Source organism: Eretmochelys imbricata, chromosome 26 (assembly GCF_965152235.1).
Source record: "Eretmochelys imbricata isolate rEreImb1 chromosome 26, rEreImb1.hap1, whole genome shotgun sequence".
Classification (NCBI taxonomy): Eukaryota; Metazoa; Chordata; order Testudines; family Cheloniidae; genus Eretmochelys; species Eretmochelys imbricata.
This window is the reverse complement of record NC_135597.1, coordinates 14,708,119-14,732,603: the sequence shown is the minus strand read 5'-3', so window position 1 is coordinate 14,732,603 and position 24,485 is coordinate 14,708,119. Positions and strand designations below refer to the sequence as shown.

General features: G+C 49.3%; 1 protein-coding gene across 12 annotated transcripts in view; it reads left to right on the top strand.

The window, feature by feature from the left end:
• The first annotated feature begins 5,951 nt into the window (after window positions 1-5,951).
• Window positions 5,952-24,485, top strand: part of KANSL3 (KAT8 regulatory NSL complex subunit 3) — an 87,137-nt gene continuing 68,603 nt past the window's right edge. For 11 of the 12 annotated variants that reach the window (XR_013344581.1, XR_013344580.1, XM_077805783.1 and 8 more), the window contains exons 1-11: window positions 5,952-6,063; window positions 7,332-7,614; window positions 12,452-12,622; window positions 15,153-15,243; window positions 15,560-15,745; window positions 19,152-19,283; window positions 20,031-20,147; window positions 20,750-20,851; window positions 20,969-21,040; window positions 22,847-22,921; window positions 23,998-24,155. Coding sequence is in view for 10 of the 12 variants with exons in the window: in XM_077805783.1 (XP_077661909.1) it covers window positions 7,400-7,614; window positions 12,452-12,622; window positions 15,153-15,243; window positions 15,560-15,745; window positions 19,152-19,283; window positions 20,031-20,147; window positions 20,750-20,851; window positions 20,969-21,040; window positions 22,847-22,921; window positions 23,998-24,155 (1,319 nt within the window). In the remaining 2 variants the exon portion in view is untranslated. Of the gene's footprint in view, window positions 6,064-7,326; window positions 7,615-12,451; window positions 12,623-15,152; window positions 15,244-15,559; window positions 15,746-19,151; window positions 19,284-20,030; window positions 20,148-20,749; window positions 20,852-20,968; window positions 21,041-22,846; window positions 22,922-23,997; window positions 24,156-24,485 lie in introns of all 12 variants that reach the window. The other variant, XM_077805777.1, reaches the window with a different exon arrangement.

The window sequence follows — 24,485 nt, the reverse complement described above, 5'->3', positions numbered from 1 at the left end:
GTCTTGCTTCAGTTAGCCAGTTATTTGGCTGAAACAAGATATGTGCTGGTATTTAAGAGCATAAGAACGGCCATACTTGGTCAGACCAAAGGTCCATCTAGCTCAGTGTCCTGTCTACCGACAGTGGCCAATGCCAGGTGCTTCAGAGGGAATGAACAGAACAGGTAATCATCACGTGATCCATTCTCTGTCACTCATTCCCAGCTTCTGGCAAACAGAGGCTCGGGACACCATCCCTGCTCATCCTGGCTAATAGCCATTGATGGACCTGTCCTCCATGAATGTATCTAATTCTTTTTTGAACCCTGTTATAGTCTTGGCCTTCACAACCTCCTCTGGCAAACAGTTCCATGGGTTGACTGTGTGTTGTGTGGAAAAAATACTTCCTTTTGTTTGTTATAAGCCTTCTGCCTATTAATCTCATTTGGTAACCCTTAGTTCTTGTGTTATGAGGAGTAAATAACACTTCCTTATTTACTTTTTCCACACCAATCATGATTTTATAGACCTCTATCATATCCCCCCTTAGTCGCCTCTTTTCCAAGATGAAAAGTCCCAGTCTTATTAATCTTTCCTCAAACGGAAGCTGTTCTATACCCCCAAACATTTTTGTTGCCCTTTTCTGAACCTTTTCCATTCCAGTACATTTTTTTTTTTGAGATGGGGCGACCACATCTGCACACAGTATTCCAGATGTGGGTGTAGCATGGATTTATAGAGAGGCAACATGATATTTTCTGTCTTCTTATCTATCCCTTTCTTAATGATTCCCAACATTCTGTTTGCTTTTTTGACTGTCGCTGCACATTGAGTGGATGTTTTCAGAGAACTGTCCATAATGACTCCAAGATCATAGAATCATAGAATATTAGGGTTGGAAGGGACCTCAGGAGGTCATCTAGTCGAACCTCCTGCTCAAAGCAGGACCAATCCCCAACTAAATCATCCCAGCCAGGGCTTTGTCAAGCCTGACCTTAAAAATATCTAAGGAAGGAGATTCCACCACCTCCGTAGATAACGCATTCCAGTGTTTCATCACCCTCCTAGTGAACCCCCTCTTTGGAACCCCCTTTCAGGTAGCTGAAAATCTCCTTCTTGAAGATCTCCTTCTTGAGTGGTAACAGCTAATTTAGACCCCATCATTTTATATGTATAGCTGGGATTGTGTTTTCCAATGTGCGTTACTTTGCATTTATCAACACTGAATCTCATCTGCCATTATGTTTCCCAGTCATCCAGTTTTGTGAGATCACTTTTGTAGCTCTTCGCAGTCTGCTTTGGACTTAACTATCTTGAGTAGTTTCGTATCATCTGCAAATTTTGCCATCTCACTGTTTACTCCTTTTTCCAGATAATCTGTGAATATGTTGAATAAGACTGGTCCCTGTACAGACCCCTGGGGGACACCATTATTTACCTCTCTCCATTCTGAAAACTGACTATTTATTCCTAATCTTTGTTTCCTAACTTTTAACAAGTTCCTGATCCATGAGAGGACCTTCCCTCTTATCCCATGACAGCTTACTTTGCTTAAGAGCCCATGGTGAGGGACCTTGTCAAAGGCTTTCTAAAAATCTAAGTACACCATATCCACTGGATCCCCCTTGTCCACATGCTTGTTGACCGCCTCAAAGAATTCAAGTGAATTGGTGAGGCATGATTTCCCTTTACAAAAACCATGTTGATTCTTCCCCAACAAATTGTGTTCATCTGTGTGTCTGACAATTCTGTTCTTTACTATAGTTTCAAACTGAAGTCAGGCTTACCGGCCTATAGTTGCCGGGATCACCTCTGGAGCCCTTTTTGAAAAATTGGCATCACATTAGCTACCCTCCAGTCATTTGGTACAGAAGTTGATTTAAATGATAGGCTACAGACTACAGTTAGTAGTTCTGCAATTTCACATCTGAGTTCCTTCAGAACTCTTGGGCGATACCATCTGGTCCTGGTGACTTATTACTGTTTAGTTTATCAATTTGTTCCAAAACCTCCTCTAATGACACCTCAATCTGTGACAATTCCTCAGATTTGTCACCTAAAAAGTATGTCTCAGGTGTGGGAATCTCCCTCACATCCTCAGCTGTGAAAACCGATGCAAAGTATTCATTTTGTTCCTCCGCAATAGCCTTATTATCCTTGAGTGCTCCTTTAGCATCTCGATCGTCCAGGGGCCCCACGGGTTGTTTAGCAGGCTTCCTGCTTCTGATGGACTTACTTTTTTTTTTTTTGCTATTACTTTTTGAGTCTTCGGTTAGCTATTCCCATTCTTTTTTGGCATTCCAAATTATATTTTTACACTTCATTTGGCAGAGTTTATGCTCCTTTCTATTTTCCTCACTAGGATTTAACGTCCACTTTTTAAAGCATGCCTTTTTCCCTCTCACTGCTTCTTTTACTCTTTTGTTTAGCCACGGTAGCACTTTGTTGGTTCTCTTACTGTGTTTTTTAGTTTGGGGTATACATTTAAGTTGTTCCTCTAGTATGGTTAAAAAGTTTCCATGCAGCTTGCCGGGATTTCACTTTTGGCACTTTACCTTTTAATTTCTGTTTAACTAACTTCCTCATTTTAGTGTAATTCCCCTTTCTGAAATCAAATGCTACCGTGTTGGGCTGCTGTGTGGTTTTCCCCACCACAGGGATGTTAAATTTAATTATATTATGGTCACTATTACCAAGCGGTCCAGCTATATTTATCTCTTGGACCAGATCCTGTGCTCCCCTTAGGACTAAATCAAGAATTGCCTCTCCTCTGGTGGGTTCCAGGACTAGCTGCTCCAAGAAGCTGCCATTTAAGGTGTCAAGAAACTTTCTCTCTGCATCCTGTCCTGAGGTGACATGTACCCAGTCAATATGGGGATAGTTGAAATCCCCCATTATTATTATTTAGTTTTTTATTTTAATAGCCTCTCTAATCTCCCTGAGCATTTCATCACCACTATGCTAAGGGATGTCTCTGTCCGAACCACGTGCTCCTCTGCACCTGTCGGCTTTCCCCCAGCCCTCAGTTTAAAAACTGCTCCAGGACCTTTTTAATGTTAAGTGCCAGCAATCTGGTTCCATTTTGGTCTAGGTGTAGCCCATCCTTCCTGTATAGGTTCCCCCTTTTCCCAAAAGTTTCCCCAGGTCCTAATAAATCTAAAAAGAAAAGGAGGACTTGTGGCACCTTAGAGACTAACCAATTTATTTGAGCATAAGCTTTCATGAGCTACAGCTCACTTCATCTTTATGCAGCTGATGAAGTGAGCTGTAGCTCACGAAAGCTTATGCTCAAATAAATTGGTTAGCTAAGGTGCCACAAGTTCTCCTTTTCTTTTTGCGAATACAGACTAAAACGGCTGCTACTCTGAAACCTGTCATATGCAAGGTAATAAATCTAAACTCCTCCTCCTGACACCATCTTCTCATCCATGCATTGATACCCTGCAGTTTGCCTGTCTAACTGGCCCTGCGTGTGGAACTGGGGGCATCTCGGAGAATGCTACCACAGAGGGCCTGAACTTCAATCTCTTACCTGGCAGCCTAAATTTGGCCTCCAGGACCTCTCTCCTACCTTTCCCTATGTCACTGGTACATACATGTACCACAACCACTGGCTCCTCCTCAGCACTACACAAAAGTCTATTTAGCTGTCTTGAGAGATCCGCAACCTTCACACAAAGCAGGGAAGTCACCATGCGGTTCTCCCAGTCATCGCAAACCCAGCTATCTATGTTTCTAATGACTGAATCCGCATAACTATTATCTGTCTCTTCCTAATAAGTAGAGTTTCCTCCCCTGCAGAGGCATCCTTAGTGCGAAAGGATACCACGATATCATCTGGAAGGAGGGTCCAAAGATTGTTTCCCTCTGCTCCAGTTGGATGGTCTCCTTCTCTGAGACTTTCATTCTCCTCAACAGCACAGAGGCTGTCAGACCGGGGATGGGACCGTTCTACTGTGTCCTGGAAAGTCTCATCTATGTACCTCTCTGTCTCTCTTAGCCCCTCCAGTTCAGCCACTCTGGTCTCCAAAGCCGGTACAAGGTCTCTGAGGGCCAGGAGCTCCTTGCACCGAACGCACACATACAGCATCTGCCCATAGGGCAGGTAATCATACATGCTGCATTGGGTGCAATAAACTGGATAGGCCCCACTCTCTCGCTGGACTTCTGCCTGGATTCTCTTTGGACTCCTGAAGCTCTTTCCTTTGTTTTTGTGTTTTTATAAAGGATGTTTTGGGCCTTAAGTTTAAAGAATTTTAAATGTATGTAGCCCCTCACAACTTGTTTGCAAAACTTCCTTGTTCACTAGCTTCTCCGGTCGCTTAGGAGTGGGCTTTTTAAAGCCCTGGTCTTCCTGAGTAGCCCTGCCCCCTGGCTAAGGGTTGATGGGTGCTAAAGGGCTTAGGGATCAAAGCCCCGTTAAGAAGCTCTCAGCCTTGCCTAGCAAGCTGCTAGGCTCAGCACACCCCAAACTAAGAGACCACGGGGTCTATTTCAGTCGAGCAGCAAGTACACCACAAACACACACACTACTGAGAATAAACTTACCCCCAGGGTCCCGTAATCACTCCTCCTTCACCTGGAGAACTCCCTCCCCAAACTCCCCCGTTAGCCGCTCCTGGTCGCTAGCGCCAATCAGACTGGAAAACGGATACCCTAGGATGCCCAGAAGACACTGTGTTATTTCAATCCCATAACTGAGTCCCTGGCTCACTAAAAAAATCGGTGAGAACCATGAGCACAGACATTAGACCCCCGTCAGGCTGATGATGGCAGTGGGGCAAGCAGCCTAGACCCACGGTTCAAAAAGGGCCTCCAACGGTATTGCCCGAAAAATGCTGGGCTAGGGGAGCTATGGTCTTGTGGGAGGTGCCATGGCTCACTGGGGGGCCCTGTGTCTAGGCAATGGGCGCCATGGGGGGGCCCTGTGTCTGGGCAATGGGCACCATGGGGGGGGCACCATGGCTCGGGGGGCGCTGTGTCTGGGCAGTGGGCACCATGGGAGGGCCCTGTGTCTGGGCAGTGGGCACCATAGGGGGGGCCTGTGTCTGGGCAATGGGCACCATGGCTCGGGGGAGCACCATGGCTCGGGGGGGCACCATGGCTCAGGGGGGGCTGTGTCTGGGCAACGGGCACCATGGGGGGGCCCTGTATCTGGGCAATGGGCTCCATGGCTCGGGGGGGGACTATGGCTTGGGGGGGGGCTGTGTCTGGGCAGTGGGCTCCATGGCTCGGGGGAGCACCATGGCTCGGGGGGGCACCATGGCTCGGGGGGGGCTGTATCTGGGCAACGGGCACCATGGGGGGGCCCTGTATCTGGGCAATGGGCTCCATGGCTCGGGGGGGGACTATGGCTTGGGGGGGGGCTGTGTCTGGGCAGTGGGCTCCATGGCTCGGGGGGGCACCATGGCTCGGGGGGGCACTATGGCTTGGGGGGGGGCTGTGTCTGGGCAGTGGGCTCCATGGCTCGTGGGGGCACCATGGCTCGGGGGGGGCTGTGTCTGGGCAATGGGCACCATGGGGGGGCCCTGTGTCTGGGCAATGGGCTCCATGGCTCGGGGGGGGACTATGGCTCCGGGGGGGCTGTGTCTGGGCAGTGGGCACCATGGGGGAGCCCTGTGTCTGGGCAATGGGCTCCATGGCTCGGGGGGGGGACTATGGCTCGGGGGGGGGGCTGTGTCTGGGCAGTGGGCACCATGGGGGGGCCCTGTATCTGGGCAATGGGCGCCATGGCTCGGGGGGGGACTATGGCTCGGGGGGGGGCTGTGTCTGGGCAATGGGCACCATGGCTGGGGGGGGCCACCCCGGCGCGGGTGTCTCCGGCCTGCTGCCCCCGCCCGCGGCTCCCCAAGCGCTGCCCTTGGGCCCCCCCGCCGTGCCTGGCGGCGAGCCGGCCAGCTCCGCTCCGGGCGGGTCAGGGGCCACCCGCCGGGTTGTCTCAGCGCCGCCGGCTCCGCTCCGGAATCCCGGCAGCCGGGTCTTGTGGGAGCGGAGCGGAGCATGCGCAGTGCGCCGGGGCGGCCGGGGCTGCGGCGAGGCCTAGTGCAGACGCCGAGCGCCAGAGGCGCGGATCCGCCCCGCGCGGTGAGTCTCGCCCCGCCCCCCCCCACTGCCCCCAGCCCCCACCTAGTCCCCCCCCGCTACCCGCCATTGCCCCCCAGCCCTCCCACTGCCCCCCAGCGCCCCGCCCCCCCGCGCCCCCATTGCCCCCCACTGCCCCCAGCGCCCACCTAGTCCCCCCCCGCTACCCGCCATTGCCCCCCAGCTCCCCGCCCTGCCCCCCAGACCTCCCACTGCCCCCCAGCTCCCTGCCCTGCCCCCCAGCGCCCCGCCCCCCCGCCCCTCCCATTGCCCCCCACTGCCCCCAGCCCCCACCTAGTCCCCCCCAGCTCCCCGCCATTGCCCCCCAGCTCCCTGCCCTGCCCCCCAGACCTCCCACTGCCCCCCCGCACCCCCACCGTGCCCCCCAGCGCCCCCCCCGCGCCCCCATTGCCCCCCACTGCCCCCAGCGCCCCACCTAGTCCCCCCCGCTACCCGCCATTGCCCCCCAGCTCCCTGCCCTGCCCCCCCGCACCCCCCGTTGCCCCCCACTGCCCCCAGCCCCCACCTAGTCCCCCCCCGCTACCCGCCATTGCCCCCCAGCTCCCCGCCCTGCCCCCCAGGCCTCCCACTGCCTCCCGGACCCCCGACACTGCCCCCCAGCCCCCACCTAGTTCCCCCCAGCTCCGCGCCCTGCCCCCTGCACCCCCCGCCCTGCCCCCTAGCGCCCTGCCCCACCTAATTCCCCCCACTGCCCCTGCTACACCTCCTCACTGCTCCCCCGCCCTGCCCCCAGCGCCCCACCTAGTTCCCCCCGCTACCTGCCATTGCCCTCCGTGCCCCCCAGCTCCCCGCCCAGCCCCCTAGACCTCCCACTGCCCCCCCGCACCCTCCAACCCTGCCCCCCAGTGCCCCCAGCGCCCCACCTAGTTCCCCCCACTACCTGCCATTGCCCCCCCGCGACCCCCAGTTCCCCGCCCAGCCCCCAGGGAAGCTGGCTGGCTGGGTTGGTGTTGCAGCAGGAGGTCAGGCTGTGGGGGGCATTAAGAGGGATTTGGGAGGGGGCGGTGCCAGATGCTCTGCCAGCGGGAATCTGAAGGGCAGAGGGCACTGGGTTGTTTGGCTGGGGGTGTTATGGGGCTGGAGCTGGGTGCCGTAACGTGCCACAGAGGTGTCTGTCTCCCGGGGTCTGGTGGGGGGAGGCTGCTCTGCTTGGGCTCTGCTTTGTCATCTGTGTTGGGGACGGTGCAATACAGCACGGGCCATTTCCCCACAGCGTGTTTACCTCCTTCTCCCATGTTGCCCCAGCACAGGGTGGACAGGATGAGGAGCCGTAAGAAGCATTTACATAGGCGCTAGGAGTGGGGATGCCCCAGAAGACATGTCGTACCGAGGCAGCGAGCGGGACTTCCAGACTTCAGCCAGAAGGATGGGAACCTCGTTGCTCTTCCAGCTCTCTGTCCATGAGAGAGAGCTGGACCTGGTCTTCCTGGACCACAGCTATGCCAAGCCATGGAGTGCCCACCCCGATGCTAGCAGTGCCCGGCCTACTCGGATGCTCTTTGTCACCCCCAGGAGGCACCAAGACAGCACCATGTGAGCATAGCCCTTTCTGGTGCTACTGAGTTGATTGGCTTTGGGTTCTCGCGTACCTTGTGTATTCCTTTCCTGTGCTTTGATGGTTCACTCGTTGCTTTCTGTGTCTGTTTACAAGGTGCTTTTTATCACATTAGGTAACACATGTTGAAACCCCAGTCTAAGAACATAAGAATGGCCAGACTGGGTCAAACCAAAGGTCCATCTAGCACAGTATCCTGTCTTCCAGCAGTGGCCAGTGCCATGTGCCCCAGAGGGAATGAACAGAACAGGGAATCATCAAGTGATCCATCCCCTGTCGCCCATTCCCAGCTTCTGGCAAACAGAGGCTAGGGACACCATCCCTGCCCGACCAGATCTACGTGCAGTATTCCAGATGTGGGTGTAGCATGGATTTATATAGAGGCAATATGACATTTTCTGTTTTATTATCTATCCCTTTCTTAAAGATTCCCAACAGTCTGTTCGCTTTTTTGACTGCCACTTCACATTATTCCAAGATCTCTTTCTTAAGTCGTAAGAGCTAATTTAGACCCCATCATTTGATATGTAGAGTTGGGATTATGCTTTCCAATGTGCATTACTTTGCATTTATCAACACTGAATTTCATCTGACAATTGTCTAGACAGGACAATTTGTATTTGAACATGTTAGCTGTAGAAGGTCTCCCCTAGAGGGCAACCTGTGCTGTCTAGTGTAGATTTTTTAAAACGTTAACACATGCTAACTGAGCTGGGTGGGAGGTTTTCAATTAAATGTTTGTCAGAAAATGCTGATTTTTCTAAACTGAAGCTGTTGCAGTTGAATTTCCCCTTTTGAAAAATGTTTGAAAAAAATGTTTTGGAATGATCAGCGTGTTCCCTTTTGACTTTTTTAAAAAATAAAATATTCAGTTTTTCAGTTCAAAACCAAAAGTCACTTTGGAATTTAATTCAGTAAAAAAACAAACTAAAAAAACTAAAAAGGTTGAAATAGAAATGAAGCAGTTCAAAATTATGCATATATTCTGAGGCCAGACAGATCATTACGGTCATCTGGTTTAACCTTCTGTATAACAGAGGACAGAGAACTTTCTCAAAGTAATTCCTGGAGCTGATATTTTAGAAAAACATCCAATCTTGATTTTAATATGGTTGGTGGTAGAGAATCCACCACGATCTTTGGCAAATTGTTCTATGGTCAATTGCTCTCGTTTTTGTGTGTGTGTTTGTGAATAATGTCTTATTTTCAGTCCAAAATTATCTAGTTTCAGCTTCTAGCCATCGGATTGTGTTGGACCTTTCTCTGCTAGATCAGTGATTTTCAATCTTTTTTCATTTGTGGGCCCCTAAAAAATTTTGAATGAAGATGTGGACCCATTTGGAAATCTTAGACATAGTCTGCGGGCCCCCAGGTGTCTGTGGACCACAGGTTTAAAACAGTTCAGTGGTAACAACCTTTTGCAGACCTCTTAAACATATTCTGCGACCCCTCAGGGGTCCGCGGACCACAGGTTGAAAACAACTGTGCTACACTGATGAACCATTATCAAATATTTATTCCCCATGTAGGTACTTTTAGACCAGTGGTTCTCAAATTTTTGTACTGGTGACCCCTTTCACACAGCAAGTCTCTGAGTGCGACCCCCCCACCCCCTATAAATTAAAAACACATTTTTTATATTTAATACTGTTATAAATGCTGGAGGTGAAGCGGGGTTTGGGGGTGGAGGCTGACAGCTCACAACCCCCACATAATAACCTTGTGACCCTGAGAGGTCATGACTCCCAGTTTGAGAACCCCGTTATAGACTGTAATTAAGTCACCCTTTAATCTTCTCTTTGTTATACTAAACAGGTTGAGCTCCTTGATGTCTCACTGTAAGGCAGGTTTTTTAACCCTTTAATCATTCTCATGACGCTTCTCTGAACCCTCTCCAATTTATCAACACCCTTCTTGAATTGTGGGTGGCAGAACTTGTCAAAGTATTCCGGCAGTGGTCGCACCAGTGCCAAATTGAAGTGAAATTACCTCTCTACTTTTTCTCCAGATACTGAAATTAAATGTTTCAATTGACTTGAGCTGAAACTTTTTTGCATTTTCAAGTCATGTAAATTTTCAAGATTTTGACTTTTCACCTTTTCAGGGAGTGGGGAGGTTGGATGGGGGTGGGGTCACGGGGGGGGCGGTTAGGAGCAGGGGGTGCTGGGAGGGGGCGGTCAGAGGACAAGGAGGAGGGGGGGTTGGATGGGTTGGAGGCAGTCAGGGGCGGATAGGGGGTGGGGGCCAGGCTGTTTGGGGAGGCACAGCCTTCCCTACCCGGCCCTCTGTACAGTTTCGCAACCCCAGTGTGGCCCTCGGGCCAAAAAGTTTGCCCACCCCTGTGCTAAAGGAGCACTCAAGAAAGACAAGGTCATTGCAAACACATTAAATGAATTCTTTGCATCAGTCTTCACTGCAGAGGATATGAGGGAGATTCCCACACTGGAGCAATTCTTTTTAGGTGACAAATTTGAGGAACTGTCCCAGATTGAGCTGTCAGTAGAACAAACTGATGAATTAAATAGTAAGAAGTCACCAGGACCAGATGCTATTCACCCAAGAATTCTGAAGGCACTCAGATATGAAATTGCCGAACTATTTTTTGAATGTAACCTCACGCTTAAATCAGCCTCTGTACCAGATGACTGGAGGATAGCTACTGTAATCCCGATTATTAAAAGAGGCCCCAGACACAATCCTGGCAGTTACAGGCCGGAAAGCCTAACTTCAACAGCAGGCAAACTGGTTGAAACTTGAGTAAAGAACGGAATTATCAGACATGTTCATTTAAACAGTATGTTGGGGAAAAGTCAACACGGCTTTTGAAAAGGGAGATCATGCATCACTGATCTTTGAATACTTTGTGGGGGTCAGCAGGCATACGGACAAGCGTGATTCACCTGATATGGTATACTTCGATTTTCAGAAAGCTGTTAGCAAGGTCCCACACCAAAGGCTCTTGAGCAAAGTAAGCAGTCAAGGGGTAAAAGGGAAGGTCCTTTTCTGGATCAGTAACTGGCTAAAAGATAGGGAAACAAAGAGTAGGAATAAATGGTCACTTTTCATAATGGAGAATGGTAAATAGCAGTGTCCCGCAAGGATCTGTACTGGGACAAGTGCTGTGCAGCATATTCATAAATGATCTGAAAAAAGGGTTAAACAGTGATGTGGCAAAGATTGCAGACAATACAAAATTATCCAATATCGTTAAGTCCAAAACTGACTGTGAAGAGTTACAAAGGGATCTCACAAAACTTGGTGACTGAGCTACAAAATGGCAGATGAAATGCAGTGTTGATAAGGGCAAAGTAATGCACACTGGAAAAATAATCCCAACAGTATCTACAAAATGATGGGGTCTAAATTAGCTGTTACCACTCAAGAGAGAGATCTTGGGGTCATTGTGGATAGTTCTCTGAAACCATCCAGTCAATGTGCATCGGCAGTCAAAAAAGCTAACAATGTTTGGAACCATTAGGAAAGGTAGAGATAATAAGACAGAAAATATCATGCCACTAGAGAAATCCATTGTACGTCCACACCTTGAATACTGGGTGGAGTTCTGGTTGCCCCATCTCAAAGAAGATAGATTAGTATTGGCAAAAGTACAGAAAAGGGGAACAAAAATGATTAGGGGTATGGAACGGCTTCCATATGAGGAGAGATTCAAAAGACTGGGATGGTTCATCTTAGAAAAGAGATGATAAAGGGGAGAGGGGATACAATAGAGGTCTATAAAATCAAGAATGGTGTGGAGAAAGTGAATAGAGAAGTGTTTATACTTTCTCGTAACACAAAAACTAGAGGTCATCTAATGAAATCAATAGGCAAGAGGTTTAAAACAAACAAAAGGAAGTACTTCTTCACACAACACACAGTTCACCTGCGGAACTCATTGTCAGGGGATTCTGTGAAAGCCAAAAATGTATCTGAATCCGAAAAAGAATTAGATTAGTTTGTGAAGGTTAGGTCCATTAATGACTATTAGCCAAGATAGTCAGGGATGCAATCCTATGCTCTGGGTGTCCCTAAACTCCTGACTGCCAGAAGCTGGGAATGGACGACAGGGGATGGATCCTTCGATAAATTGCCCTTTCCGTTCATTCCCTTTGAACCATTTGGCACTGGATGCCATTGGAAGACAGGATATTGGGTTAAGGGGACCTTTGGTCTGATCCAGTATACCTGTACTTATGTTCTTAAACTATATTTGACCCATGTTACCAAACTGCTACCACCTCGGACCATTGAAGGCCCCATGGGGCTAGGAAATCTCCAAGCATGGATCACTGCGTGTATGGCGTCCTGCTGAGTTCACTGGAACGTCATGCAGACGCACAGGTGTGTGCTACAGGATCTGTGCCTATGACTGGAGTGGGTTGGGAGACATGGTTAAAACCTGATTCAGGGCTCATCGGCACTACAGGCTGCAAGTAACCTTGTCAGGAGACAACCATGTTATTAGATGACATTTCATTTTGTAGCGTAGCCTGGCCCCAAGACAGTGTGGTGCAGAACACTGTTACAAATACAATGAAAAACAGCGCGATTCCACCTTCTGCTCCAGTGACAGCAGCTTCAAAGGCTGTCTCTTAGTCATGGTCCGATATCTGAGGATGAAATAAGCTTGAAGGAGCCTTGTGCTTTCAGACAGGTGGGCACAGGTGTGCTGTCTCGGTTCCGTCTTGCCAGGCAGGTACCTGTAACCCGCTGCAGTGTGTTTCCAGTTCCTGTTTTGTGTTGAGAAACCAGCTGCTCTGAGTCTGCTGTGATACGGCAGGGTCCTGTTCTCTGAAATCCCAGCTCTCCTTTCAGTGAGGTGGATGTCCCCATCGACGTGGAGACTGTCACACCCACGCCTGTCCCCCTCTACGACAACCAGAAAGCGCGCAGTGTGATGAACGAGTGTGAGCGCCACGTCATCTTTGCCCGTACGGATGCCGATGCCCCTCCTCCGCCCGATGACTGGGAGGAACACATGAACAGGTAGCGTGGCTGGGATGCTGTGGGGGGTTTCTGTGCGGCAGTGCTTACTGAGAGGCTGTTAGCTGGGAAGAGGAACAAAATAAGCAACTTGGAAATGGTAGTACATAGAGGCAGGGATCTAGTGGTCCCAGCGGAAGTTTGGGATTCAGGAATCCTCTTGTTGGTTGTATTATGCTAGCGTAGAGAGCCTGAGCCGAGATTGGGACTCCATAGTGCTATGCACTGTGCATACAGATAAGAAAGGGTCCCTACCCCAAGGAGTCTGCAGTCAATACAAAGGGTGGGAGGGGAAACTGAGGCAGAGGTGAAATGACTTGCCCAGGTTCCCATAGCAGGTCAGTGGCAGAGCTAGGAAGAGTCTCCTGACTCTGTCCATGCCCTAGCTACTGGTCCATGCTGTCTCTGGGTTCTGTGTTTGCCTGGGAGAATTAATGTTTGTAGAGTGTTTTGAAGTCCTGATGCAAAAAAAGCTATAAAAGGACAAAGCGTTATTAATTTGTCGACATTAAGCTGACTTGCATTCTCATGTAAAACCAATGACTGATCTGTAATGTTGTCTTGTGCGATACAAAATGGGTAGACCATAGACCTAGGGTTAGTTTATTCTGTAATGTGCATTGGACAGCAGACCTTTTCTCGTTTTTGCATTGGGATTGTATGTATGTAGTGTTTGGCAGTGAGTGTTTTGCAGGATGAGGGCCTTGGTTTGGTTTTGTTATTTGTTTTAATGTGTCTAGACATGCACTGTTCCACTTTAGGTGACTTTTCACGTCCTTCTGGGCTTTATTTTTTCTTTAGTATTCTTATGTTCAGATTTCTAGAAATATATTTCCCAGAATTCCCGGTAATTTGAGACTTTAGTTCCTTTATAAACTGTGGAACTTTCACTTATTTCATTGCACAGGTATTCAAAGGAATGTGTTATCCAGCTGTTAATTTTACAATGACATATGAGCCTCTGAAGTCAACATCTGAAGATAGGCTGCAGTTGCTCATAGTCTAGCCACTTCCTGAGGCTTTAGTTACCAGTCTAAATAAATGGATTTTCTGTCCTTTTCCCCCACTATGAGCCCTGTTAATTCTTGTGGCTTTCTAAATGTAATGTATCATGTTTGCCCTGAATTTTGCACACAAGTACAACTGGATCAGATGCTGCTTGTTTTTCACTTGCATGAGAGTTCACATTGGTCCAAGGTCCCTTCCCTTTTTTCCTCAGTCAGTCTTCAATCAAGCAAAATATTCCTAGGAAGAGCTTTCAGTTGCCTCTCTATATGTGCTAGCCATCAGTCTCCTTTACAGAGGCCTCTCTCTTTAGAACTTATGAAGACTGTCTGTAGTCTGAAGCAGACACTCTTCTGTTCTGTGTAAGATACTGTACATCAGTTTTGCATCTGCATGTGTAATTTGAATTGCAGCCTGGAGCTAGTAACTGTGTTTCTTCTTAAAACATTGTTTGAAAATGCTTTTTCTGCCTGAGTGCTTTGTTTATTAGGAAGGAAAGGTGATTTTTTTGTCTAAGGAATGGGGTTAGAAATCGTCTAGAATGCAGGTCACCCATCTATCTGTGGGCTTTTGTCCCCTGTTGTGTAATGTCTGAGTGCCTCTCGACACTGTAATGTCTGAGTGCCTCTTGTGAGACAGAGGAGCAACAAGGAGCTGAGGCACTGCATGTGTGTTGGCCAAGATCACACAGGAAATCTGTGACAGAGCTGAGAATTGAATTCAGGTCTTCTGAGTCCCAGGTCTGTGTTGGTTAGTGGTGTGAAAAAACAAACTCACTAGTGACACAGCTGTGCCAACAAAACCCCAGTGGAAATGCAGCTATGCCAATGACAGAGGGCTTCTGTTACCATCGCTAATGTCATTTGGGGAGGTGGTGTTCCTGGGCCAGCAGAAAACCTCTTTCTGTTGGTGTGTGCTGTGTATGCCCTTGGGGCTATGCTGATGTAGGCTGTGTAGTGTAGACATAGCCCTAGCCTGTTCCTGGCTTACCACTGACTTGCTGGGTGAACTTTATATTCATTATAATCTTAAATTTTAGAAACAAAATTCTGGTAAATGTAAACTAACCTCCCAGAGTCACAGAAAAATCCCCACAGCTCTGAGGTCATGAGTGAGATCCTCATTGCAAACCCAGGGAAATCTGCCTGTAAAGACAAAGATGACACTTCCAGCTCCTGATCATCCACGAGACTTGAGCGTGACTATCTGGACATCCTCTGATGATAAATGCGTGGGTGGCTTTCACGTAAGGTGGTTGGTATTTTTTCAGTCTGCATTGCCCAGATCATATATGTAGCCAAAGCCATAAGACAGTGTAGAGACGATAATTATTGAACGTGAGGCATGGGATCTGAGCGCAGGAGTGGGAGCCATTAACTCCTGGGTGCTAAAAGCTGATAGATCAGCTGCACGGTCTTACCTACCTGCACCCTCACTGCTTCGTTTTAAGAGTTAGGAGTGAAAAAACGTAATGTTGAACTAAACTCTTTATATCCTATCTAAACTACCCTCTTGGATTTCCTTTCAGGTCGGGTTGGACGATGGCCCAGAACAAGCTATTTAATAAAATCCTTAAAGCCCTGCAGTCTGACAGGCTCGCCCGCTTGGCCAATGAAGGGGTAAGATCTTTCTTCCCCCATCCCCTCTCCTTCAAGCTGCAGCAGATGTGTTGCCTCCTTATGCACCCAATCCTTCCTGGCAGCGGCCATGAAACGTAGCACAGTCTGGATCCTCAGCTCTTGTAACCTCCACTGTGAGCACGTTTATGGCTTTGGTATGGATTAGAATGTGGTCTTCAGTGGGAGAAGGATTGGCCCATGCTCACTCGCCAGAGGAACAGAGGCTGTAGCAGCGAATTTTGCTCTGGTGGATTCTGTATGGTCCTGGCACACTCACTTTCCTTACGCCCATGTGGTCTGCTCCCCTTGTTTTTAGGCTTGCAATGAGCCAGTGCTGAGGAGGATAGCAGTGGACAAGTGCGCCCGGCGGGTCCGCCAAGCTCTGGCCAGTGTGAACTGGGACACCAAGCTGATCCAGTGGCTTCACACCACGCTGGTGGAGACTCTCAGTTTACCTATGTTGGCTGCTTACCTGGATGCTCTGCAGACACTTAAGGGAAAGGTGATAAACACAATGAGCTCTGGAATATACTTTGCTTTCACTTAATACCACTTTCTCTTCAAACGGTTTGTTTGGGGGAAGCTGAAGGGACATTGATCTCCTTTCTGGGTGACTGGGGGAAAAGTAGCTTCTTTGCCCCGTTCTCCTTCCCTTTTCCCCACTGTGCTATCTTGGGGAGCTTTTGCCTTGAGGATTAGGAGGGAGGACTCCTAGTTTTTCTGTGGCGGTACTGGGTGATCTTCAGCATGTCACTTTGCCTCTCTCTGACTTGGTTGCCCTATCAAGAGAGTGAGGAAAGGAAAGGCCACTAGCCTGGGACTTGGGAGAGGCTGGGTCAGCTCTTCGCTCTGCCACAGGCTTCCTGTGTGACCCAGGCAAATCCCTTATTTTCTGTGTGCCTCAGTTCCCCTCTGTACAATGGGGATAGCAGCTCTGCCATGACACAGAAGGGGCTGGGAGAATAAATACAGCATAGCATGAAGGGTGCTCGGTTATCGTAGATAGATAGATTTTGTAAAAGAGGACTAATACTTTACAGGCAGGTTGTAAACAATTAAGTTTGTAAAGCCCCTGGAGCTCCTGGGATGAGAGTTATTGTAACATGAGTTTCTAAACTTTTATGGAAGTGATTCAGAGAAATACAGGGGACTTAGGAGGTGCTGTGCTAGGAACCAGGGGACCTGGGCTGTTTCCCTTGCTCTGCCACTGGTCTGTTGGATATCTTTGGCCAAGTCTCCTCACGTCTCTGTGCCCCAGTCTCCCCATACATAAAATGGGAGTAATGATACTGAGCTAGTTTGGAAAGTGCTTGAGATCTATGGATTGAAAATCATGAGAGCAGAGCAAGGGGGGGGTGATCGTGTTTGTAGCAGTAATATTCAGTACCTTCTTTTATGCTTTGTATGCAAGAGGCATGTGCCGCGTTAAGTGTTCTCGGCAAACAGAGAAGACTTTGAGGAAACGTGCTACAGGAATGTTGTGTTTCACTAAAACTTCATTAATTGATCTTTTTCTCTCAATTCAAGTAGAATTGTGTGTTTTATTTGTTTGGATAAGCACTTTCAGTACAACGTTCCCATCCCATGAAGGCAGGGTGAATTGGTACAATACAGCTGTACTTTTGCATAGCATCCGTCGTACAAACTAACTCCCCAAATGGTTAAATACAATAAATATTAGAGGTGCAGAAGGATGAGCAGGTTTGAAAAAGACATTTACAGCAGAGAGATCAGCTAAGATTAGGGCCGTCAAACAATTTAAAAACACAGTTGCGATTAATCGCAGTTTTAATCGCGTTGTTAAGCAATAATAGAATATCACTTATTGAAATATTTTTGGTGTTGTGGGGAAAGTGTGTGTTGGGGGAGCAATGGAGCAGGGTGGCAGTAGGGGGGCACCCCTGCCCCGAGGCACGCACTGACGCCCACCCGAGGATGGCCCTGGTGTGCAGTTAACATTTGTTTAAAAAAAAAAAAGCGTTAATTTGTTTTGAGTTAATCATATGCGTTAACTGCAATTCATTGACAGCCCTAATTATTATTTTTTATTACAAATATTTGCACTGTAAAAAAGAGGGTGCAATCTACGAGTCGAAGCATGAAGGGGCATACAAATGCTTAGCACAGCGGTTCTCAAACTGGGTCGGGACCCCAAAGTGGGTTGCGACCCCTTTTTAATGGGGTCACCAGGGCTGGCTTAGACTTACTGAGTCCTGGAGCCGAAGCCCAAGGGCTTCAGCTCTGGCAACAGGGCTCAGGTTATAGGCCCCCTGCCAGGGGCTGAAGCCCTTGGGCTTTGGCCCCCCCCGGTATTCAGGCTTTGGCCCCCCACCTGAGGCCCCCCTCCTGGAGTCGTGTAGTAATTTTTGTTGTCAGAAGGGGGTCGCAGTGCAATGAAGTTTGAGAACCCCGGGTTAGCATATCTGACACGTAAATACCTTGCAACCCCAGCTACAACAGTGCCATACAAACGCCTGTTCTCACTTTCAGGTGATGTAAATAAGAAGCAGGAAGTATTATCTCCTGTAAATGTAAACAAAGTCGTTTGTCTTAGCGATTGGCTGAATAAGAAGTAGGACTGAGTGGACTTGTAGGCTCTAAAGTTTTACATTGTTTTATTTTTGAGAGCAGTTATGTTAAAAAAAAATTTCTACATGTGCAAGTTGCATTTTCACGATAGAGATTGCACTACAGTACTTGTCTGGGGTGAACCGAACACTACTATTTTTCTTACCGTTTTTACAGTGCAAATATTTTTAATCAAACAAAATATAAAGTGAGCACTTTGCATTGTGTGTTGTAACTGAAATCAATATACTTGAAAATTCAGAAAAACACCCAAGATAGTTGTAATAAATTTCAATTGGTATTTTATTAGTGTTTCAGTGCGAATAAAACTGTGATTAATGATGACTGATTTTTTTAAGCTAATTAGTTTGTTTTACATTAATTGCTTGGGTTAACTGCGATTAATCGACAGCCCTTGCTAAAACGGAGAGTCTGTGAAGTAGAGGGAGATCGTTCCACCGGATGGCAGGAGGCGCAAAGGAGAAGGCTTTCGTGGCAGCGGCGATGCGGTGCTGTGAAGGGACTAAAGGAGAGCTCAGTGCTAGTTGAGTGGAGGGAGCAGAGAGGGCAGAAATCGGCCGAGATCTGGTCAGGAGGCTGGAGAAGTGCATGCAGTGTTTTAACTACAAAGAGGTCATTTATTTAACTGGATCCTGCAATGAAGGAGAGCCAGTGGAGCTGTTTGGGGGTGAAGGTTGCACGCTGAGACAAAAGCGTGCAGATATATCAAATACAGACTCTCCCTTCTGGTGGGTTGACACTTCTTAGTGCTCATGCAGTATCTGCGGAATGAATCTCTGCTAACAAAAGGTATTGGAATCGGTAGTGACGCCTGTTCACTGATGTGTTGTCCTTACCTAGTGCCCTGAGGAGGGAACATTTACTGGTCAATTTCTGTGCTCTAAAGGTCTCATTTTCTCCAACTAAATTCCAGTGTCCTGAGTCAGCAAGTTCCTTGATGTGCGAAAATGCAAAGTCTGTAGTCCATCAGTAATGGTCTGCGAGCAAATATTCCCCAAAGGGTAACTTGGCTGGACCTGTGTCTGAAGACAGCTCCTGCTGAGCTGTGGCCTGTGCACTCCCAGCTGTGCTGCTCTGGGTCTCCTCCACAGCAGTGAAAAACCCAAGTACTAGCCCCTGGACTCGTACCCCATAGTGTGTGTGGCAGGGGAGTGCCAGGTGTGCATTCTCCTGTTGCTGGGGAAAAGCTAACTGAATTTCCCATGCTCTGGTATAGACATTGACGTGCCCAGTGAAATCAGTTCTGAAGGAAGAACCCATAGGATATCAAGTGTGTGGTTAATTAGTTTCTTCAGCCATGGTCTGGCCTTTGGTTTCAGATCCCCACCTTGATTGACAGGATGCTGCTCTCGTCCACCACAAAGACAGGGGCAGCAGGGGCTGAGGCTCTCTCCCTCCTCCTGAAGAGACCATGGGACCCAGCTGTGGGTGTCTTGTCACATAATAAACCTGTGAGTACATCCCTGGGCTTGCAAGGAGGGAGGGGCTCAGCTCAGTGTCTGATTGGTGCCCGAATCTGTTCGCTCTCCCCAGTCCTCTCTCTGTGCTTCTCCGTCCAGGTCTCTCTTGTACGCTCGGCATCATGGTCTCTGTCATGGTGTCTCTACCCCGAGTACGTCCTGTCTTCAAAGTGCCCAAGTGCCCTCTTCCTTCTCCTTCAGACCCAGTCCTTGGAGAAATCCATACTGCCTTTTCTCTCTGAGATGAGCAAGGCAGGGGGTCTAGTTTTCCCTTCAGTCTGTGCCTTGGGGGTGCTGTTTGGCCCCTGTTCTAGGAGGCCTGGGCTGGGCTTGTCCTTTGTCTATCATCCCTAGCTATGTTTGGTTGTTTAGCAAGGGTTGCTCCGAGATCATCACCGGTACTCGTAAGTACTGCTGGCCATGTCCTGTTCTCGGCACCTGTGGCTCGAGTGCATGGTTGGGCTCTGTAGCAGCTCTGGTTCAAATGATCTGCCGTCTTAACTTGCACACGGCTCTTCAGTAGCTCAGTCTGACAAACCCCTCTGTGTGTCCTGTGCTGGTGCAGATGTCCGAGTCCTTTGCTCAGAGCAGCGCGGGGGGAGGGTGTGGCTTGACTGGTACGCTTCGCAGGCTTGTCCTGGGGACCATGCCTGGGCCTGTCAAGGATGCGGGGGAGCGGGCAGGTCTCGGGGAAAGGAAGCGGCTTGTCTTATCTTTCTATTGCGTTGAATTTTGTAGAGCAAGTTGCCTGGTTCTCCTCTCATCCTGATTGCGTCTTCCGGACCCTCCAGTTCTATGTTCCCCACCTCTCGCCGGCACCGGTTCTGGCAGTCGCAGCTCTCCTGCCTGGGAAAGGTTTGTAACTCGGCATGTTTTTGAAGGGAGGAGGGGCTGACGTTTGTACTAGCAGCTCTTCAGGGGCATTTAGGGGCAGTGTAACTGCTGTTCAGCTGGCTTCTGTGATCCTGCAACTGCTGTCAAACACCCAACAGCTAGGTCCTCCCCTGGAGCAGCTCCCCTCAGACGCGCACTGCTTGGTCTTCCAGGCAGGGCACTCCATACCTCTGCGGCCATGGGCCATAGCAGGAGGCCTACTGTCCTAGCACATGATTCTGCTTCAGGGATTGCCCAATTGAGTGGATTGAAGACCATGTGGTTGGGATTCTGCAGTATAAACAGGTCAGGGGAAAGGGGTTATTTGGTGTCTGGTAGCCTGTCTTCTGCCTGGGTGAAGTGCTGCTCGAAGCCTTCCTTGTGCATTGACTGCATGAGCACTCTAGGAGAAAAGCCAGAAGCAGGTGGGGTGGGTTGGTAGGGGAATGACCGTAAACCCCTGAGTCCTGACTCTGTGTGTTCACCCCTGTCAGTGCATCCATATGAATGGTCATCAGGACATATTGCTTCACAGTGGAACTGCTGTGATTTATACGGTGCTCTCTTTGTGGCTTGTGTTCCAGGTGATCCCTGTTGCCACCCACCTGCTGAATAATGGTAGCGGGGTGGGAGTGTTGCAGTGTCTTGAACACATGATTGGTGCAGTCAGAGGCAAAGTGCTGGAGGTAAGTGTATGGGCAGCCTAGGTGGGCCTGTAACATATGCCTCTAACACCCATGACCATCACCGTGCCTGCACTGTACTGTTGCCTTTCCTCTCACTCCCTCTTCTGTCTCGGCCAGATTCACAACCATTTCACCCACAAGCCGATCATCCTGATTGGATGGAACACAGGAGCCTTGGTGGCCTGTCACGTAAGTAACTTCTTGTCTTGCATCCTATCAGAGGCCACTTTACACTGTACCTCTTGAATAAAGGTCACCTGGATTGGCTCTGATTCGCAAGTGCCCTCCCAGCGCTCGGCCCCATGCTGGATTGGGCACGGGCGGTAACTGAACAGTGTGGCCCTAAGGTGTGTCCAAGCTACTTATAAAACAGTGAGGAACCCTGATATTCCCTGGCTCTTGTATTACCAGACCAAAGGCATTTGTGTGGCCGATCACCTGCCTCACCACTCCTTGTTACTGAATGTTCAAGTGGTGATGAGCAAGTTAAGTTGATTAGTGGCAGTTGAGGTGGATGTGGCCGGTGGGGAACTGGATAAGGCAAACTAGGGCAATGGGTAAGAGTGGAGTTGGAGATGCCGGTGTAGGGGTTTGATACATGGTTGCAGCCCAGTGAGTATATCGGACTGGTCCAGATATGTCACTCTGTCAGGGTATTGGAGTTAAAGGACCCACTTTTCTTCGAGAACATGAAGCACTCATTGAGACAGATGGCCTGATTCTGCCCTGTTTTACTGCCCCTTGGAGTTCAGTTTGCACTTACATCCAGGCAAAAGTGAGCTATGGGAATCAGGCGCGGTATCTTCAAGGGAGGTTCTGTATTCCAGGAGCACAGGCAAAGGAGAAGAGGGTCCTCCCAGAGTGAATAACTGTGCTTTCCGTTCCTCTTGTGATCTCCGCATGAGCACTAGAATACCAAGAAGGGGGTGGGGTAAAGTACAGGAGAACCTCAGAGTCATGAACTGACCGGTCAACCACGCACTTCGTTTGGAACCGGAGGTACACAATCAGGCAGCAGCAGAGACACAAAAACGCCGGAACAGTGCTGTGTTAGAAATGTAAACTGAAAAAATAAAGGGAACATTTTTTTAAAAACAAAAGATTTGATAAAGAAAGTATTAATACAGTTCCAGAGCGTGGAACCTGAGGGTGGCATGATGGGTTCCAAGCTGCTTGGAGATCCAGGTCGTAGGGAGGGAGAGGCAGCTCAGGAAGAATCTAACTTCAGGGTGATAGAAAGAAGCTTGCTATTTGGCAATCACACCAAGTAAAGCCTTGTATTAGTTGGTTCCCCAGCTTCGTGTGAGCTGATGTTTGGCGTTATCTAGGATTATGTGTGACTCAATGATTAAAAGTCTGTCCTTTACTGGTGGTCTGCCTGTTGTCAATACACAGCCCCAGTGTTCCCTTATTCTTTACTTCCATGTGCGGAATGAATTTTGTTATGTGCACCAATATGGAGGTGATGTGTGACACCACATCAGGGTTGGGGATGAGGGGTTTGGGCTCTGGGGTGGGGCCAGGGATGAGGGGTTTGGGGGTGCAGGCTGCCCCGTGGCTGCTGTGGGGAGAGAGGACTCCCCCCAGCCTTCTTGCCGCAGCAGCTTGGGGCAGGGGTAGAGGTGCCTCTCCCAGGCTGCGGCAGCTCCGGCGGGCCTGGGCCGGGTCAAGGGAGGGGCCCCTCTCCCCCAGCCATGGCAAGTCTGGGGCAGGTCTGTGCTGGGTCCGGTGGGGAGGGGTCGCCTCTCTCCGCCACAGCCCTGAGCGGGCTTCTCTCCTTTCCCTCCAATCCTGAGGTCCTGTGTTGCAGTCTCCGTCTTTTTGGGCACAGGCAAATGAGGAGTTTGAGATCTTTGTTAGAGGGAGGTATTGTCAAATCCAGGTGTGTGCAATGGCGGGAGCCCAGCAGCCAGGGCTCTGCGAACTATGTTGACGCTGAGCGGGATTGTTCTGGGAGGGCTCTGGGTAATGACGCTGTCTTGCTGGTCTCTCTAGGTCTCAGTGGTGGAGTACGTCACCGCAGTTGTGTGCCTTGGATTCCCTCTGCTCACAGTGGATGGGCCCAGAGGGGTAAGCCCAAAGCAGTGGTCAGAGTTCAAAAGACGGGATTGGTTAGTTAACCAGGCCACTGGATCTGTGAACTTGTTTTAAAGTCCAACCAGAAGAGCAAGGGTCTGAAGTTTGATTTTCACCTGCAAGTATTTTCAAGTGTGTCTGAGCCCATCTAGCGTTTGGGGTGATGGAGAGCCATGTCCCAACAATCCGGGCTCTGGGCAGTGAATTATGGTGGGGCAGTCTGGTAGGGAAGGAGCTTAAGGGTTTGACTGCATCCTTGGTGTGACAGCAGAGTTGTGTGCCTGTGACCCATCTCTAGAGCCCCTCTTAGGCCCCACTCCAGAAACAGTTGCAGATCTCACCTTGCTTTGCACCCAGCAACAAGAATGCCAATTTAGGCAGACTTATCTGGTGACCTGATGTGCTCCTTTGTTAGCTGGCCTGTCTGAGACTGATTCAGGAGTGATCTTGGGACCCTGGTGCCACTCAGCTGACTAGCTTTGGGGGCTGTGTGAGAAGAGTAGGCCCTGGCACTGTATTGCCTCCATATAGAAGGCAGTGAGTTCCATACAGGGGACAGTTCTGTACCAAAGCCTTGTTCAGGGCCACATTTTCCCACTGGGAATATCCCTTTTGGGGCATAACCTGGAAAGTCATGAGACTGAATGGTACAGGCCTGCGACTTACTCTTGCAGGTTAGGTATCAGAGTAGCAGCCGTGTTCGTCTGTATTCCCAAAAAGAAAAGGAGGACTTGTGGCACCTTAGAGACTAACCAATTTATTTGAGCATAAGCGTTCGTGAGCTACAGCTCACTTCATCATGTTAGTCGATCTAGCATGGCATTTGGGTAGCTACTGCAGTGACGGGGGAAAATGCAGCGAGAGTGGCTGATAGTGGCTCAGTGTCAGCTGGTGTAAGTCAGTCGAATGACACCGATTTAGATCAGTTGAGTTTCTGGCTCAGTGCCTCTAGTATAAATGTATTAACTTGCCCCATAAAGGTTGTTAGGTCCCGGGCCTTCATATTCTATCGCCCAATGGCCCCTCTGTCCTTCAATTTTAGCTTGTCTCGTTGTCCCATGCTTCTGCAGGATGTGGATGACCCCCTGCTGGACATGAAGACGCCAGTTCTCTTTGTGGTTGGTCAGAATTCTTTGCAGTGCAACGCTGAAGCTATGGAAGATTTCCGAGAGAAAATCCGAGCTGATAACAGCCTGGTGGTGGTGGGAGGAGCTGATGACAATCTGAGGTATGGCTCTGCGACATAGTTCCATGCTGTTGGGATGCTGTCTCCCAGAAGCGTTGAGCGATGTCTGGTCAGGCCCATGGGCCACGCATGAGGATTCTAGGACTTCTTTCTGAAATTAGATGGGGACTGGATGGCTAACCGGATAAAGAGCCTTTTATTTCTGGGTAGTCATGTTAAATCAGGCCCAGGCTGGGGGGAGGAGAAACTTATTGCCATCAAACCAGCTATGTGGAATGAGTTGGTAAGACGTGGCCCAGCTCCTAGTGGTCATGTGTCCATGTCACAGGTGACAGACACTGTAGCAGTCACAGCTTGAGTTGGCCATAGAGA